The sequence below is a fragment of the Elephantulus edwardii genome, unplaced genomic scaffold, assembly GCF_000299155.1.
Source record: "Elephantulus edwardii isolate Elephantulus edwardi_28Jun2011 unplaced genomic scaffold, EleEdw1.0 scaffold00131, whole genome shotgun sequence".
Taxonomy (NCBI): domain Eukaryota; kingdom Metazoa; phylum Chordata; class Mammalia; order Macroscelidea; family Macroscelididae; genus Elephantulus; species Elephantulus edwardii.
In genome coordinates this window covers 3,010,702-3,027,194 of record NW_006399881.1, presented here as the reverse complement: position 1 = coordinate 3,027,194, position 16,493 = coordinate 3,010,702, and the positions used below count along the sequence as shown (strand labels likewise).

General features: G+C 40.9%; 1 protein-coding gene across 3 annotated transcripts in view; it reads right to left on the bottom strand.

Annotated features, from left to right (window-relative positions):
* Window positions 1–7,135, bottom strand: part of WDR44 (WD repeat domain 44) — a 130,649-nt gene extending 123,514 nt beyond the window's left edge. For all 3 annotated transcript variants that reach the window (XM_006893764.1, XM_006893765.1, XM_006893766.1), the window contains exon 1: window positions 6,599–7,135. In XM_006893764.1, coding sequence (XP_006893826.1) covers window positions 6,599–6,675 — 77 coding nt within the window. In that variant the 5' untranslated portion in view covers window positions 6,676–7,135. The remainder of the gene's footprint in view (window positions 1–6,598) is intronic.
* Between the last annotated feature and the right edge of the window lie 9,358 nt (window positions 7,136–16,493).

Here is a 16,493-nt window from a genome sequence, read left to right as displayed (position 1 = left end):
TCTACATCCTCCCTGTAATTATAATCTCCATTAATTCTTCTATACCTGTCTTCCTTATCTTTAGTAATACTGTGCTGGTCATGCCTTACCAAATAGTGCCTTTCCCTTCACTTCAAATACATTTCTTAGTCATCCTTGATCTTGAAATTTATTCCAGTTGACCTAACAAAGGAATATATTAATGGCAAAATATTGATAGCAACAACAACAAACTTTTTTAATCCAAAAATTTAAAACATACAGAATTTTAGTGATCTGACTTTGATGAAATGGCATATTGTAAACTTCCGGACACCAGCACTCACTCACTCACACTCATTAGTCAGAACTGACTCACAGCTGACCCTCCAGTGGATTTTCAGAGGTTGTAAGTCACACTGGAGGAGATTACCCATCTTTCTCCCTTGGAACAGTGGGAATCAAGTGTTTCATAGGATGCTCACATTATGTGCTTCAAACAAAAGAGTGAAGACTAACTAAAACCCCACTACTGCTGAGTCGATTCCAACTTATAGCCAATCCCCCACTGAGTTTTACAGGCTTTAAATCTTGACATAGGGAAACTGTCCATCTTTTTCCTATAGAGAAGTTGGTGGATTTGAACTCTGTTGACTTTTTGGTTAGTAGCATTAAGCCACTAGGGCTCCTTGTCAAGAGTAAAGAAAACACCTAATTAAAAAAGCTTTAACTGGCCAGCAGAACAATTAACGTCACCTAAAAATGAACATACTGTCAAATGTCCTGTGAAAATTTGGAGAAATTATCTCTGGCTCAGAGGCTTTAAATCCCACAAGAAGAGACTGCCTATCTTTCTCCTGACAGAGCTTTTTAAATATCAGTAGGGCAGCAAAAAGTACTAACATTTCTTATTTAATAAGCTCATCACAAGGTTTTTAGTATTTATAAAAATTAAACTTAAATATCCTTGTTTATTATATTATGTAGGTTATAAAACAGAGTATTTTTCAATTTACAGGAGTTAGTACAGATTTAACTTCAGCTCTTAAGCATACTGTTAGTCTATTTCATCCCCAAAGTCAATTCAGAACTCGAATTTACTAGTTTTTACAGAGAAAGTTTCCTCTCCACTCAAGTATGGTATAAGAGTGTGATGGAACAGTATTTAAAAGTATTTTTATATTCTGGAATAAAGTAGCCCTGCTTAAAAAAAAAGTATTTTTATAGTAATCCATAAAAGACAACAGCAATCAAATACAATGATTAAATGTCAACACATGAATAAGCAGTCCTTTCCAAGAAAATTTTCCTAAAGTAGGAAATGTCTTCAAGTTACATACACTTTTAAAATCAAACATACATACATTTTCAATTTGAAGAGAAATATTTGATACCTAAGTAAAGTGAGAAGCTGAGTCTTCAACAAAAGCAGCTTTACCATTTATTTCGTTTTCTTAGACTAAACAAATTTTTCAGGACAGTTTTATTTCAGTTCTCATGACTGAAAAAGCTTTAACTATTGACTATATATGCTTTAACTAGTACTCTGATCTAAACATGGTAGACAGCCATTGGTACTACTAAAGTTCTAGAACTAGCATAACATAACAACCTTACAACATCAACAAAGGAGAAATCTGGTGGTCTGCACTCCCAAAGACATGAAATTTTAATCCAGCAACTGCTCCGCCCGCGGAGGAGAGATGGGCAATCTGTTGTGAGATTAACTATCTCTGAAATCTGCTGGAGGGTCAGCTATGAGTCAGTTTCAAATCTACTGTGCATAACAACGTAAGATTAGTCACTGTGCTTAGATTCTGCCACCTTTTTTTTTAATCCTGACTTGGGGATAATTAGAGGACAAAAGTCAAATCCCACTACCAGAGAATTGATCCCACATCATCACGGTGAACCTCCAGTGAGTTTCCAACTCTGTAAATCTTTATGAGAGTAGGCTGGCACATCTTTCTCCTGCAGAGCTACTGGTGGATTCAAACCACCAATTGTTAGGTTAGCATCTCAATATATAATACAACATAATAGTATTAGTCCCAGGAGTGGCATCCACTTCTTAAACAACTTGCCTCTGGAAACTCTATGAACTTTGATAAATGTCAATAGTTGTAGAGGGGCTTCAGGCCTTTTGTTCATAGGGTCTCTATGAGTCATGCTTAACTCGAAGGCAATCAACAACAACAATCCTATTCTTAGATCAGCTTTTCTATTACTTTCACCCCCAGTTTGACTTGGGGAAAAATAAGAGAGCAAATATTAAGGTTCTAAAACAGAGTCAATGTCCTTTGTGGAAGGCCTGAAGTAACAGAAACACAGTAGATAGCAGCAGACCATCTTAAGAATCACTGAACAGCATGTGTACCAGAAACTTATAGCAGGAATATCAAGCAATACTTCCTCTCAATTCACAACATAGCATAAATGAGGAATCAGAAGCCTTGGGCTCTAGTTTTAAATCTGCTAATCAGCAATGTGTCACTTCCCCTTGATGAGCCTAGGTTTCCCTATCAGTTAAATGGAGAGCTAGGATAAATTATCCCCTAACTCTTACAATTCTAAGAGCATGTTTGCATTAAAGAAGAGGTATGACATTTATAAAAAAAGATTATACAAAGTAATACTTTTTCTAAGGTCTCAATAATATTACAGTTGACACTAATAATAAAAGAAAAAGAACTGCTAGATAGGATGTGTAAACATTCACATTTATTTTTCTTATGTGTTCTAACAGTCTTTTACTATGTATAGCTCAGGCTAGTTATCAGAGGTATTCATTCATCTTACATGTATTTCTCTTATCCAGTCAATACTTGCTTTTAAATATATAGCTCTTGAATTGTGTACCATAAATCTTTACATTTATTAAGGTAAAGGGTAAAATAAAATCATGAGAACTTAAAGCTTATCAATAAAAGTAAACCTTAGCACAACAGACTTTTAGAGTTGGAAGTGTTCGTGGAGTGCAACCTCAATTTAAAGAGAAGGAAATGAAATGACTCACAGTCCAGAGCTCTTTCTACTATACCACAGTTCTTCCTCCTCCCTTTCCTGCTCTACCAAAAGAAAGCACCCTAGCAGAAAAATCATCTGGCTGTGTAACTGATGAGGGTTCTAGTTCTGGCTCTACCATTAATTTGTTGTGGCACTGTGGAATTCAGTTTCTCACATCATTTTATACGAGGGATTTTATTCTTTATGCCACTCCTAGTGGTAACATGCCATGATGGTGTAACATACATGAGATATATATATATATAATTTCATTTTCTGCTTGGTAAAATGCATATCTACCAGATATTGTTAAAACTAAGCATACAAATTAAGACAGATTAAGAGGAAGATTGGCCATCCACTTCCAAAATATATCAGGCCTTTGAAAACCCTATGAACAGTAGAGTGCAATTATAGTAGAATGCAGGCTTCAGAGCTACTGTACATAGGGTCACTATGGTCACAGGTAATTCGTCAGCACATAACAATATAACTATATATAACTATACACACACACACACACACACATACACACACATAACCACTTAAAGAGAAATTAGAGATTTCCAACCAAGAGAATTTATGACATTTGGGTAGCTGGTTTTAAGTAGATACATAAATTCAATTCAGCAGGCTGGCACAAAAGTAATTTTCACCAGTTATCTTGAGGAAGGATTCCTCTACCCTTTATTCTAATGTAGGGCAGTTATGACGTCCAAAAAAACCATAATGGACTAGGAGACTGAAGAAACTTTTCAAATCCTAGCTGTGCCTCTTGATGTTTCTCCTAGGACAGTTCACTTAATTTTACTGAGCCTAAAGTTCCTCAAATGTAAAAACAAAGATCAAATAAAACAAAGCATTACAAATGTGGTCGATATTGCAAAGCTGGAAAAGTGGAGAAGATGTGCTACTGAAGAAAACTAAGCTGTTTTAGATCTAAAAGCCTTTTTAGAAAAACACTAGGCTGCTTTTCTTTTATTAAATTTGCTTTGAAGAAAGTAAAGTAGAATACTAAAGCCAAAGATACCACTGCAACAAGTTTTAGGAAACAAACTCCTGCTGATTAATAAAACATGAACTCTCTACTACTCAGTTTAGGGAAATTTGGTGAAATGGTCTTTGTACTCCTGAAAACACAACAGCAAGGAATCTGTCTTAAAATGACCAAATTCAGTCTATTAACCTCAGAGTTTGCATGGTGTGACACTCCAGTTTACAGAAAGGAACAAGAGATATTTTTGATCACCAAATATCTAGTGACACCAGCTGTTTCCACAAATCAAGATTTCTTGCTGCATTTCCAGGTGGCTGTTAGTTGCCCAGCCAAGTCTTGTAACTATAACTTAGGCAAATAGCAGTATCTATGGAAAAATAAAGAGGAAAATGTAAAGGATGCCAATCTTTTTTGCTTTCCTCTCAGCAGTGGTAGTTATTTTCAGATGCAATTTCCTAAAGGAATCTCATTCCCTTCCAGATTCTATCACTAATATAACATAGAACTGTGAAATACATGTACTGACATTAGTTTTATCTACAGTACTCTACATGCTCAGTATTTGGGCAAGTTAGAGTTAAAATTGGAACTTTCGGAACCAACAGATCGTTTTTTGTTTTGTTTTTTTAAAAAATCATTTCACCCTCTATCAAAAGATCAAAGTGCTTGAGATGTTCTATCCCACAGGGAAAGAAGTGGCTATCGATTTTATCAAAATGACTCATAAGGTTTAGGTAAGTGAAACTGCTCCCAAGTTCAGGATCCTTCCTCTCAAAGCTCAGCATGAAGTGAACTTATTTGCTAATTCTAAGGAAGGATTTGAGCACTTTCTGTGCCAGGTACTAGACTGGACTAGAGAATGAATGACATTTTGAGTACTCTCTGTGCCAGGTACCAGACTGGATAGTTCACACACCTATCTAGATGTCATTATTAAAAAATTAAACTTATTTTTATTTTCTCAGTGAAAATGAGTAATATTTATGTTGTCCTAAATTGATTATAACAAGTAAATTGCTATGTTCTCCACTTCCTTCACTCCACACATTTATACAAACACACAAAAGTAGTTCAGTCATTTAACCTGAATTGGCTTTTCACTAATCTGGAAATCTCCTAAGCAAAACTTAATTTGAAGGGAGCAAGACTGAAATCTATCTAGCCACGAATTTGACTGATGTTGAACGTGGGGAAGAGATTTAGTGCCATATCAAGACTGGTCAAAGTGGTCTTTCCAAAACCCAACCCAACTGATGTGGAATGAATTCTGACTCCAAATGATTCCACAGGGCATTGGATTGCCCCATATGGTTTCCAAGGCTTTACAGAAGCAGACTATCACAACTTTCTACAAAAAATGGTCTCTAGTCGACCCAAAAGTCCCCACACACAATGACTGACAGCAACACACACACTCGCAATCTACCAATGTGTATGGCTTTATGGCTACGCTGTGACAACTTTTCTCGGTCTCTCTTATGTACTAAAGATCTTAGCACTGACTTCTAGAACGCGTGGCTAACTTTATTTGCTTCACACGGAGTCTTTTCTTCCCGGAGGACGCGTGAAAATGAAAAGCTGTTGAACTCTGGCGCACCATTATTGGCGCCTTACACTAACATCCCAACTTGGCCTACTGACACGTTCGCAATACCGTACGTACACACACACACACACACACACACACACACACACACACTCTCTCTCTATCTCTCTCTCTCTCTCTCTCTCTCTCTCTCTCCCTGCCTCTCGCCCCACGCCGATTCCGCACAAAAGTTCAGCGCGATCGCTTGCAGCACGAGCCCAACTTGGAAAAGTGGAAGAACCGGGGAAGCAGAAATCTTCTCGCAGCAAAGCTATCCGTCCACCTCCTGGCCCTTCTGAGCCAGAAAGCGCCTCGATTTAATCGCCACCCCCAACATCTTGCAGAATTAAGATCTAGAGCACAGAGCTGCGGCTCTTCTTTCCAAACCACCAGATTACTCAGCACTTGTTTGTATGTCTGGACGCCGGCGGTGTAGACGGCTAGGCAGACAGACACTTGTGCCCCGTTTAGACCGCGCTCTTCCCCAACGTCTTCAATCTCCTCTGCCTCTTGGTTAAGGTACTATTTTAATAACACGCCGCTGCCCTCGAGGACTTTACTAAGTAAATGCCCAACCGCTCCTCTGCTCCTTTGCTCCCTCGGCGAAGGGGGGGAGGAAAGAGTTACACCCCTGAAGCCAATAGGTTAAGTTAGCGGTAAAAGGAAGAAGAGGAGGAAGGGGGAAAATGCGGAGTGCAGATCCTCCTGTGTCACAGTCCCTTTAATCTGTGGTCCCTGTGGCCAAAACGGATGTTTGAGCGGTAAACTCTGGACCCTCCCGATGCAAATCATCAGCGCTCCAAGCTGTCCCACCTAGCAGGCGCGCCGAGAGAAGGGCTCAGAGCGAGCCCTGGGGGTCGTCCAGCAGGGAGAGGAGGGGATATGGTGACCCAAAGTGGGGAGCTCCCCTCCCCGACGAAACCCCACGTTTAGAGGTTCCAAAGTGCCTGAGAGGAGTGTGACTGAGGGGAGCGGCGGGACCCGAGAGAGGAGCACAGGAAAAGCCGGGGACCCGGATGCTCAGCGTTGGGGCCGTAACTCCGGTTACTTACTCTTCGGGGTAGCCGCCCCCTAGGTGCACATCTTCAGGGGCATCATAGAATTCCTCGGTGTCGCTCTCCGACGCCATTTATAGGACACACCCGCGGCTGAGGGGACCCGCGCCGCCTGGAAGAAGGGTGACTCTGGTCTCCTCCTTGTCGTCCTCCACTCCGGCAAGACCGTGAGGAGGTGGGTCCCGGGCAAGGATGAAAGGGAGCAGCGGATCAGGAGCGAAGAGTCTCGTCGTGGCAGGGGGCCGCCTTCAACTGCCGGGCTGAGGAGATGACCCGGCAAAGCGTTCCTCTAAAGGAGGCGGCGGTGGGCTTCGGGGACTGCTGCTACTGCAGCCGCCGCCGTCCCCGCCGCTCCCGGCAATAGGTGTTTAAGGAGAGCGAGAGAAGAGGCGGTGGCTCTTCTCAGTGGGGGAGGGCGGGCGCGCCGGCGACAGCAGCTCCAATTTCTCCCGCAGCGGCAATTACAGCAGCTGAGCGAGCTGCTTGCCCGCAAAATACCGAAGCGCACGAACCATCGCGAGATTTCGGCAAGGGACGGTAAAGCGTGGGCGTGGCGAAGAGGGGGCGGGGGCAATTCAGAGGCAGAGCTCGAATTACTTTTGCCCCAGAAGCCTATCAAAACAGCGCAAGCGCATTGAGAGCGGGCGGAGGGGCTCGGAGGGGGAGCCGGAAGTAGGCGGGAAGGGTCGTGGTGAACCTTAATAGAGGAGTAGTCTGTAACTTAAGCGTGGGTAACGTGGTACCCTGCTTCTGAGGTTGTCCTTCTGACTCTGGTAGAGTCCAGTGGAGTACTTTACCCACTCACTCAGCAGTTCCAAAGGGACGCATTTCAAGAAGGATGATTTTGATTCTGTTTCTAAATTTTATTATGTTGTAGTGTGGTGGCTTTTGGAGTTTGCATTTAATTCCTCTATCCTAGCCTGGAATATCCCAGCCTGGGGCGTAGTCAGGTACACCAGCACTAATGTTACATGACTAACTTATTCTATTATACTCCCTAGATACAATACTGCTGGCCAGAGGGTGGGGTCCATGAGAGATAAATGGAGGGAGTGTGCCAGCTCTACAGGGAAAGATGGATTGCTGAAGCAAAACCTGTATAAAGGCCTTTGGTTACTTTTCCCCACACACACATTGTCGCTGCCCACATATTCAATGAGAGAAGTTCTTAAATACAAGATGTAGGTCAGTTAAATGATAAATTTGTACTGAGCAGATAACAGTCAAAAGTCGTAGTACCTTAATTCTGAACCTCCACTGCTCAGTGTTCACTGATGAAAATGTAAAGGTACAATGGTTCATTGTATTTGAAAATGATACTAAGATTTCCTTATTATTGCGATGGACATTTCGTTTTCTCACTGACAAATACCTTGAGGTATTTGCCCAAACTCAAATTAGTACTCAAAAGGGCAGCAGGAAAGACTAGAGTGTAACTAGGGGCTTGACCTCAGATAGGCTGGTAGGGAGTAATGGACAGCGATCAGAGCAGGGTCTAATGACATTTACTGAATTTTTATGCAACGGAATGTCATAGACTATTTTGAAACACCCCAGGGGTTCAGGGAAAATACTTGAACATAATGAAATATGTTAATAGTTTTGCATTAAACCATGTGATTATTCTTACTACGTAAACTAACTAAAAAACCACTGCTGATAGTTCCAAGTTGGAATTTCCATTCGCTTTCCAGAAAGATGACTCATTTTTCTCCCACAGAACACTAAATAAAATTTGAACCACCAAACTTTCAGTAGCAACTCAATTCATTATGTACCACACCACCAGGGCTTCTAAATATCAACCCTGTACCATCAAATAAAATACTAATCCTAGCTTATCCTCCAGCAGATTTTCAGAGGCAGTGGGCATTGGAACCTTGTGCCTTTGGAAGGGTACTGCATCTCCTTACCACTAGGCCACCAGAGTTCCCTAAATGCTAAATTGTTGTTATTTTGTGCCATCAAATCGCCTATGACTTATAGTGACCCTATGATCAATGACTCTGAACCTTGCCCTATCCTGGGCCACCCTCACAGTCTCTGACACACCTGACCCTATTGCCACAGCTGTGCTGATCCACCCTTCCAAGGATTATATCTTTCTGCAAGGACTAGTCCCTCTTAGCAACATGCCCATAGTATGTGAAACAGACATTCAAAGTCTTTGCCTCCATAACTTTTCAATCTCTCTGTGGAATAGATCATTCAGGAGGCTGGGATTTATGAGGAGGAATGTGGCATTAGGATTGGAGGACGGCTCATCAACAACCTGCGATATGCAGATGACTCAACCTTGCTTGCTGAAACTGAGGGGGACCGGAAGCATTTGCTGCAGAAGGTCAAGGACTGTAGTCTTTAATATGGATTGAAGCTCAACATCAAGAAGACAAAAGATTCTCACCACTGGGGCTGGGGGGTGGGGGAAGATTCTCACCACTGGGCCAATTGGCAACATCATGATAGATGAAGAAGAGATAAAGGTTTTTAATAATTTCCGCTTACTCAGATCCACAATCAAAACGCTTGAAACCAGCAGTCAAGAAATCAAAAGACAAATTTCATTGGGAAAGTCTACTCTCAGTGACCTCTCCAGAGTGCTAAAGAGCAATTATGTCAGTCTAGAGAGGGAGGTGCACCTGATTGAAGCCATTGTCTTCACAATTTCTGGCTATGCATCAGAGAGCTGGACAATGACTAAGGAAGAAGAATCAGTTGGAGAAGAATTTTTAATATACTATGGACTGCCTAGAGAATAAACAGGTTTATGCAATCCCAAAGAATAAACAGATTTGTCCTGAAGGGGTGAAACCAAGCTGCTCCTTGTAGGAAAGGATTTCGAAGCTCTGTCTCATATATTTTGGGCACATGGCCAGGAGGGACCCCTCCTTGGAGAAGGACATCATGCTTGGAAGGGTGGAGGGATAGCGCAAGAGAGGAAGACCCTGGATGAGATGCATTGACACAGTACCTGAAGTAATAGTGTCAGAGTCAGTAAGATTGGCTCAGGACAAGGCAGACTTCACAACTTAGAGACAGGGTCACTATGGGTCGCAGGTGGGTATATAGCACATAAAAACAACAATTTTAAAATGTAGTGAAAAGGTAGTTACTCCACAAAGACCTTTAAGAAATTCAACCCAGATTCAGAAGTCATGGAACGAGGACTATCATTGCTGATGTCAGATGAATTCTAGCTAAAAGCAGAGAGTACCAAAAAGAAAACTTGTGTTTTATTGTCTATGCAAAGGCTTTGAAATAGACAGTCTCTTCCCCTTAGAAACCTGATGGCAGTTCACACTGTGTATGACTTGACTCGATGCCAATGGGTTCGTGGTGTGTGTGTGTGTGTGTGTGTGTGTGTGTGTGTGTAGAGGATTAATTGTGCTCTTATACATGGACCAGGCTCAGAGAGCTGGGCAATTAATAAGACTGATAGGAGAATTGATGCCTTTGAGTTGTGGTGCTGGAGAAGAGTCTTGAACATACCACGGACTGCCGAAAGAACAAACAGATCTGTCCTGGAGAGGGTGAAATGAAGCTTCTCATTGGAGGCTAGGAATTTGAAGCTCCGTCTCACATTCTTTGGGCATGTGACCAGAAGGGAACAGTTTGTAGAGAAAGACATCAGGCTTGGAAAGGTGAAGGGACAGCATAGGACAGAAAGACTCAGGATGAGATGGATTGACACAGTAACTGGGCTAATGGGATTAGGTGTGTTGGATTTGGTGAGACTGGTTCAGGACAGGGCAGGGTTCAGAGCTATATAGGGGTCGCTAGGAGTCACAGTGGACTCAGTGGAACATAACACAAAAACAGGAGGCAATTGTTCTGATAAGGGTTAATATATGGAAATGTGCATTAAGGTTATTCAACATACTATTCTATTTGTATGCTGAGATAACAATTCAAGAGGTTTAACTATGTGGAGAAGAATGTGACTTCTGGACTGGAGGAAGATTAGCTGAAAATCTGTGGTTCCTCAAGGACCTTCAAGGAGTTGGATTGATACAGGGGCAGCAACAATGTGTTTAAGCACAGCAGAGTTCAGAAAAGTTTTACATAACTGGGAAGCATTTCATTCCCTTGTGCCTAGGAATCTCTATGAGTTGGAGCCAATTCTATACACCACCTACCAAAAACAAGTTGTGGCAGGATTAGACAGGTCGCTACCTGCTTGGATTTCCCTAAATCCTTCTCTGGAGTGAGTACTCCAAAGCACCATTAAACAAACAAACACAAACAACCTATCAGTGAAACTTATTAGTCCAAAGCAGAGTTGGAAAATTACAGCCCAGGAGACGGATATATCCTGCAATTGGCTTTTGTTAAAAGAAGAAAGATGTTGTTGTTGTCATGTGCCATCAAGTCAGATCATAGGTGATCCTACAGGGTGCTCTTTCAAAGGCTGTAAATGGCACAGGAGGACATTGCCCATCTTCCATGGAGCAGCTACATTGGAATAGGTGAAGGGAGTACAAACTGAAAAGAATTGACAATTAAACATTGTATGTATGACAACTAACAATCTAGAATAGGACATGCATTACAAAGTCAATTGAAGGATGGAGAGGTAGGAAAATGCATATCAGTGAATGAATGAAAACCCAACCTCTTTGTAAACTTTCACTAAAATCACAGTCTAAAACATAAAAGGGGTAAAAAAGATAACAGAAAAAAGGAAAAGGTCTATTGGAATGTATTGTTATATTGCTTGTGACGCATAGACAGCCTATGTACAATATCTCTGAACCCTGCACTTAAATTTTTGTTGTTGTGATTTTAATGAAAGTTCACAGAAAAGTTGGATTTTAAATTATTCATTGTTGCTATTTTCCTCCCTTCTCCTCAATTTCCCCTCCCTCCTCCGTTTAATTTTTTTAATATTAATTCTTTGTTGCATAATTTCTTTCCTGCCCTCCCCCCCCCATCCTCCCCTGTCCACTTTGCAAAGAACCTCTTATTCTGGACCGTTGTCATACAAATAATGCCTAATTATAGAATTGCGTTTTTTAAAAAAATTATTTTTCTTTTTTAAAATTAATTTTAATGAACGTTTCCAGAGACTTTAGATTTCTTTACATTCATTGTTGCATTTTTCTCCCTGCCCACCCCTTCCCCAGTTCGCACTTCTCTTTGAAAAGTAAAAGAAAAATTATTTCATTGGTATAGAATCCCACCCCCCCACCCCCATCCTCAAGTACATTCCACTATGCAACCTTCATTCTGGACTCTTGTCATGACCATAATACTAATCATATATCGCTTTCAAACAGTTTTGTCCCTCATCTGTTTCAATGCAGTATACATAATTTATCAAGTTTTTCTCAGTCTTACTCCAACCCTAATGTCAGTCCCATTCTACAATAATGGCACCATGCAGCACCTGTCCTTTTGTCACTGAGATATTTCACTCAGCATAATGTCCTCCAAGGTGAACTATTTTGAATAATATTGCATGAGTTCCTTGTTTTTCAATGCAGTGTAGTATTCCATTGTGTGAATATACCAGAGCTTCTCTATCCATTCGTTTGTTGATGGGCAGTTGGGTTTTTCCAGCTCTTTGCTATTGTGAACAAAGCTGTGATAAACATGCGTGTACATATATCTGCTTGGGTGGCAGTTATGGTTCCTTTGGGGTATATTCCCAGTAGTGGAATTGCTGGATCAAATGATATTTCTATTTGCAACTTTTTGAGAGAGTGCCATACAGCCTTCCATAGTGGTTGCACCATTTTACACTCCCACTAACAGTAAATAATGGTTCCAGTTTCTCTGCAGCCTCACCAGCATTTGTTGTTTGCTGCTCTGTTAAATTTTACTATTCTTACTGGGGTGAGATGATATCTCATAGTTGTTTTGATTATATAATTGCTTTTAAACATTTATTTCCTTCATCTGTTCCAATCCAGTATTCATCTTCCCAACCCCACGTGTCAGTCCTCATTTATAACAGTGATGTTACACAGCATTTGTCCTTTTGTGACTGAGATATTTCACTCAGCATATTGTCCTCCAGGGTTACCCATGTTGTGTAATGTTTTACAAGTTCCTTGTGTTTCAGTGCTGTGTAGTATTCCATTGTGTGAATAGTTTTTATATCCATTCATTTGTTGATGGGCACTTGGGTTGCTTCTATCTCTTTGCTATTGTAAATAACAGCAATAAATATGAGTGTGTATACATCTGTTTTGGTAGCGGCTCTGGTTTCTTTGGGTTATATCCCCAGTAGTGGAGTTGCTGGGTCAAATGGTATTTCTATTTCCAACTTTTTGAGAATGTTCCAAACTGCCACTCTCTCCACAACCTTGCAAGCATTGGTTGTTTGCTGCTCTGTTCAGCTTTGCTATTGTTATTAGGATGAGATGCTATCTCACAGATGTTTTTATTTGCATCGCTCTGACAGCTAGGGGTTTTGAACATTGCTTCATATTTGCCATCTGTTTGTTAGTCTTCTTTGGTGAAGTGTCTGACACACCGACCCCCATGACCCTAGTTATTGTGTCAATTCATCTCACCTAGGGTTTTCCTCTTCTGTGCCGTACCTCCACCCTTCCAAGCATGATGTCCTTCTCCAAGGACTGGCCCCTCCTGACAACATGTCCAAAGTATGTGAGACAGAGCTTCAAAATCCTTGCCTGCAAAGGGCAGCTTGGTTTTACCTTCTCCAGGACAGCCCTGTTTGTTCTCATTGGTGTCCATGTTATGTTCCATAGTTTTCACCAGCACCACAACTCAGAGGTCTCAATTCTTCTATCATCTATCCCTCAACAACACTGAGGGAAAAAGATGGGCAATCTCTTACTGTGCAATTTACAATCTGGAAGATCGGCTGTATGTAGGTTCCAAATTAATGGCAATTGAATATTTTCTTTTAGCTTAAGACCAATAAAACTATACTACTTGTGTGTCAAATGCCACAAGGATTACCCATGGTGGACAGGACTTGGTAGAACTACTAGACCGAGACAGACTAAGAAACAAGATTGGCCATCCACTTCTTAAGTAACAGGCCTCTGAAAACGCTGTTATATGCAAGCAAAATACTGTTGACGATCATTAAAAAAACGAATAGAACAATACATAGATAGGGAACTGTCAACAGTTCAAGCAGGATTTAGAAGAGAATATGGCACCAGGTATATCATTGCTGATATCAGATGGATCCTGGCTGAAAGTAAAGAATGCAAGAAGAATGTCTATTTAAGCTTTATTGACTATGCAAAGGTGTTTGACTATGTGGATCATAACAAACTACGGCTAACATTAAGAAGAATGGGAATCGTAGAGCACTTAATTATGCTTATGCAAAACTTATACCTAGACCAAGAGGCTATTGGGCGAACAGAGAAAGGATTTAAAATTAAGAAGGGAGTGTGTCAGGGTTGTGCTCTCTGTCTCCATACCTATTCAATCTATATGTCAAGAAAATTATTTGAGAAGCTGAATTCTATGGAGAAGATGTGGCATCAAGATCCTAGAAGGACTCATCAATAACCTGCATTATGCAGATGATATAACCTTACTTGCTGAAAGTGAGGAGGACTTGAAGCACTTGTTGCAGAAGATCAAAGAATACAGCCTTCAATATGGATTGCATCTCAACATCAAGAAAATAAATACTCTTACCACTGTTCCAATAGGCAACATCATGATAGATGGAGAAGATATTGAAATTCTCAACAATTTCATCTTACTTGGATCCACAATCAACACCCTTGGCAACAGAAGTCAAGAAATCAAGAGCTGTATTGCACTAGGTCCTCTTCAAATTATTGTGGAGTGATGATGTCAGTTTGGGAATTAAGTCATGTCTGACTCTTTCGAATTAATTGCTATGCATCTGAGAGCTGGACAATGATGACAGAAAAAGAATTGATGGCTTTGAGCAGTGGTGTTGGAGAAGAGTGCCGAATATTCCATGGACTGCCAAAAGATCAATCAAATATGTCTTAGAGAAAGTGCTGGCAGAATGTGCTTTGGAAAAGAAAATTGATAAAGCTTCGCCTCACATACTTCAGGTATGTTGCTAAGAGGGGCTATTCCTTGGAGAGGATCATGATGCTTGGAAAGGCAGAGGAAAGGAATTTCTCGACCAGGAGGATTGACATGGTGACTTGCCATAATGGGCTCTAATGTATCAGGAAGTGTTAGGATGACGCAGGATAGGATAGTATTCAGACGTGTTGTTCATACAGTTGCTATGGGTCATACTCAATGGCACCTAAAAACAACAACAGAGACCAATAGTAGCATGTTAGATGCCACCTGTGAGCTTTTAAGGCCCTAGTTTCTAAATGCCAAACTGGAACATTTTGAACTGTTGTTGAGTATCATCGAGTAGGGACCAATCTATAGCTGCCCTCCAGCAAGTTTTTAGAGACAATAAATCACACGGGATTGCCTATTTTTCTCCCACTGAGAAGTTGGTGGATCCAAACCACATGCCTATGGGTTGGCAGTGCAACTCTAACACTAAGCCACCAGTGCTGTCTCATTATGAACTATCTTATGGCAATTGACTCAATCATACCCTGGTGCCAAGTCTTTAAAACCAGTAAATTAATCCTACAGAGTGTTGGGTTCTGTCTTGGAATTATCAATAACGCTGCACCCTATGTGATATATCAGATGTATCCAGTACACCAAAACATGTACAGATACAACTACATATGCATATCCCTACACTCACATATCTCTTCCTATACCCATCCATGCATACATATCTATCTATACAACCACTCATATTTTTGGTTCTTATTATTGGTGTTGCAATGACTAAGGATGACAGAAGAAGAATAGATGCCTTCAAGTTGTGGTGCTGGAGAAGAGTTTTGAACAAACCATGGACTGGCAAGAAATCAAATAAGTCTGTCTTGGAGAGAGTGAAAAAAGTGTCTCCTTGGAGGCTAGGATTTTGAAGCTCTGCCTCACTTAACTTTGGGCACATGGCCAGGAGAGATAGGTACTTGGAGAAGGACATCATGCTCAGAAGGATGGACTGACAGCACAGGAGAGGAAGACACCGGATGAGATGGATTGATACAGTAACTGGGACTATGAGGGTTGGTGTGGCAGTTAGTGAGACTGGCTCAGGATAAGGAAGGGTTCAGAGCTGCTGTACGTAGTGTCGCTATACATTACAGGCAACTCAATGGCATATAAAAACAACAACATACTATGACAGGTTTAGAAGCAGGAGTGGCATCCATTTCCTAAATAACATGCCTCAGAAATTCCATGAACTTTGACAAATGTTGGTAGTTGTAGAGGAGCTTCAGGCCTTTTCTTCATAGGTTGCTAGGAGTCATGATCGACTCAAAGGCAATCAATCAATCAATCAACAACAACAATATTATTCTTGTAACAGATTACTATACGCTACATGGCTTGAGAAACCTAGATTATTTGGTAACTGGCCTTTTAGAAAAAAAAATTGCTAGCCCTTGGTCTATGGTATACTATTTTCTAGGGTACCTCTGTATTGAAATATCATTAGAATGATGGTTTCCCTGCATTAGTTTATTTTATTATTATTATTATTATTATTATGTTCTTGTTGTTGCTTTTTTAAATTAAATTTTATTAATTTTAATGAACATTTACAGAGATTTGGGGTTTTCATTCACTCATTGTTGCACTATTTTCTCTACCCCCTCCCCAGTTCGTTCTTCTTTCCCCCCCCCCATTGAAAGTCTGTTTTAATTGTCCAATTGCCACAGTGCTTGTCAAAGCCAGTTCTGATTAATCTCCTTTGTCAGTGTGTCATTTGCCATTCCCTATCACTCCTCCTTGAGAGAGACTTCACCCTGATTCATAAGGAAAAGGGGACGGCATATTCTCTTAGCTACTTCCTGCTGGAAAGGGACACTGTAGGTTTCAGGGTAAAGAT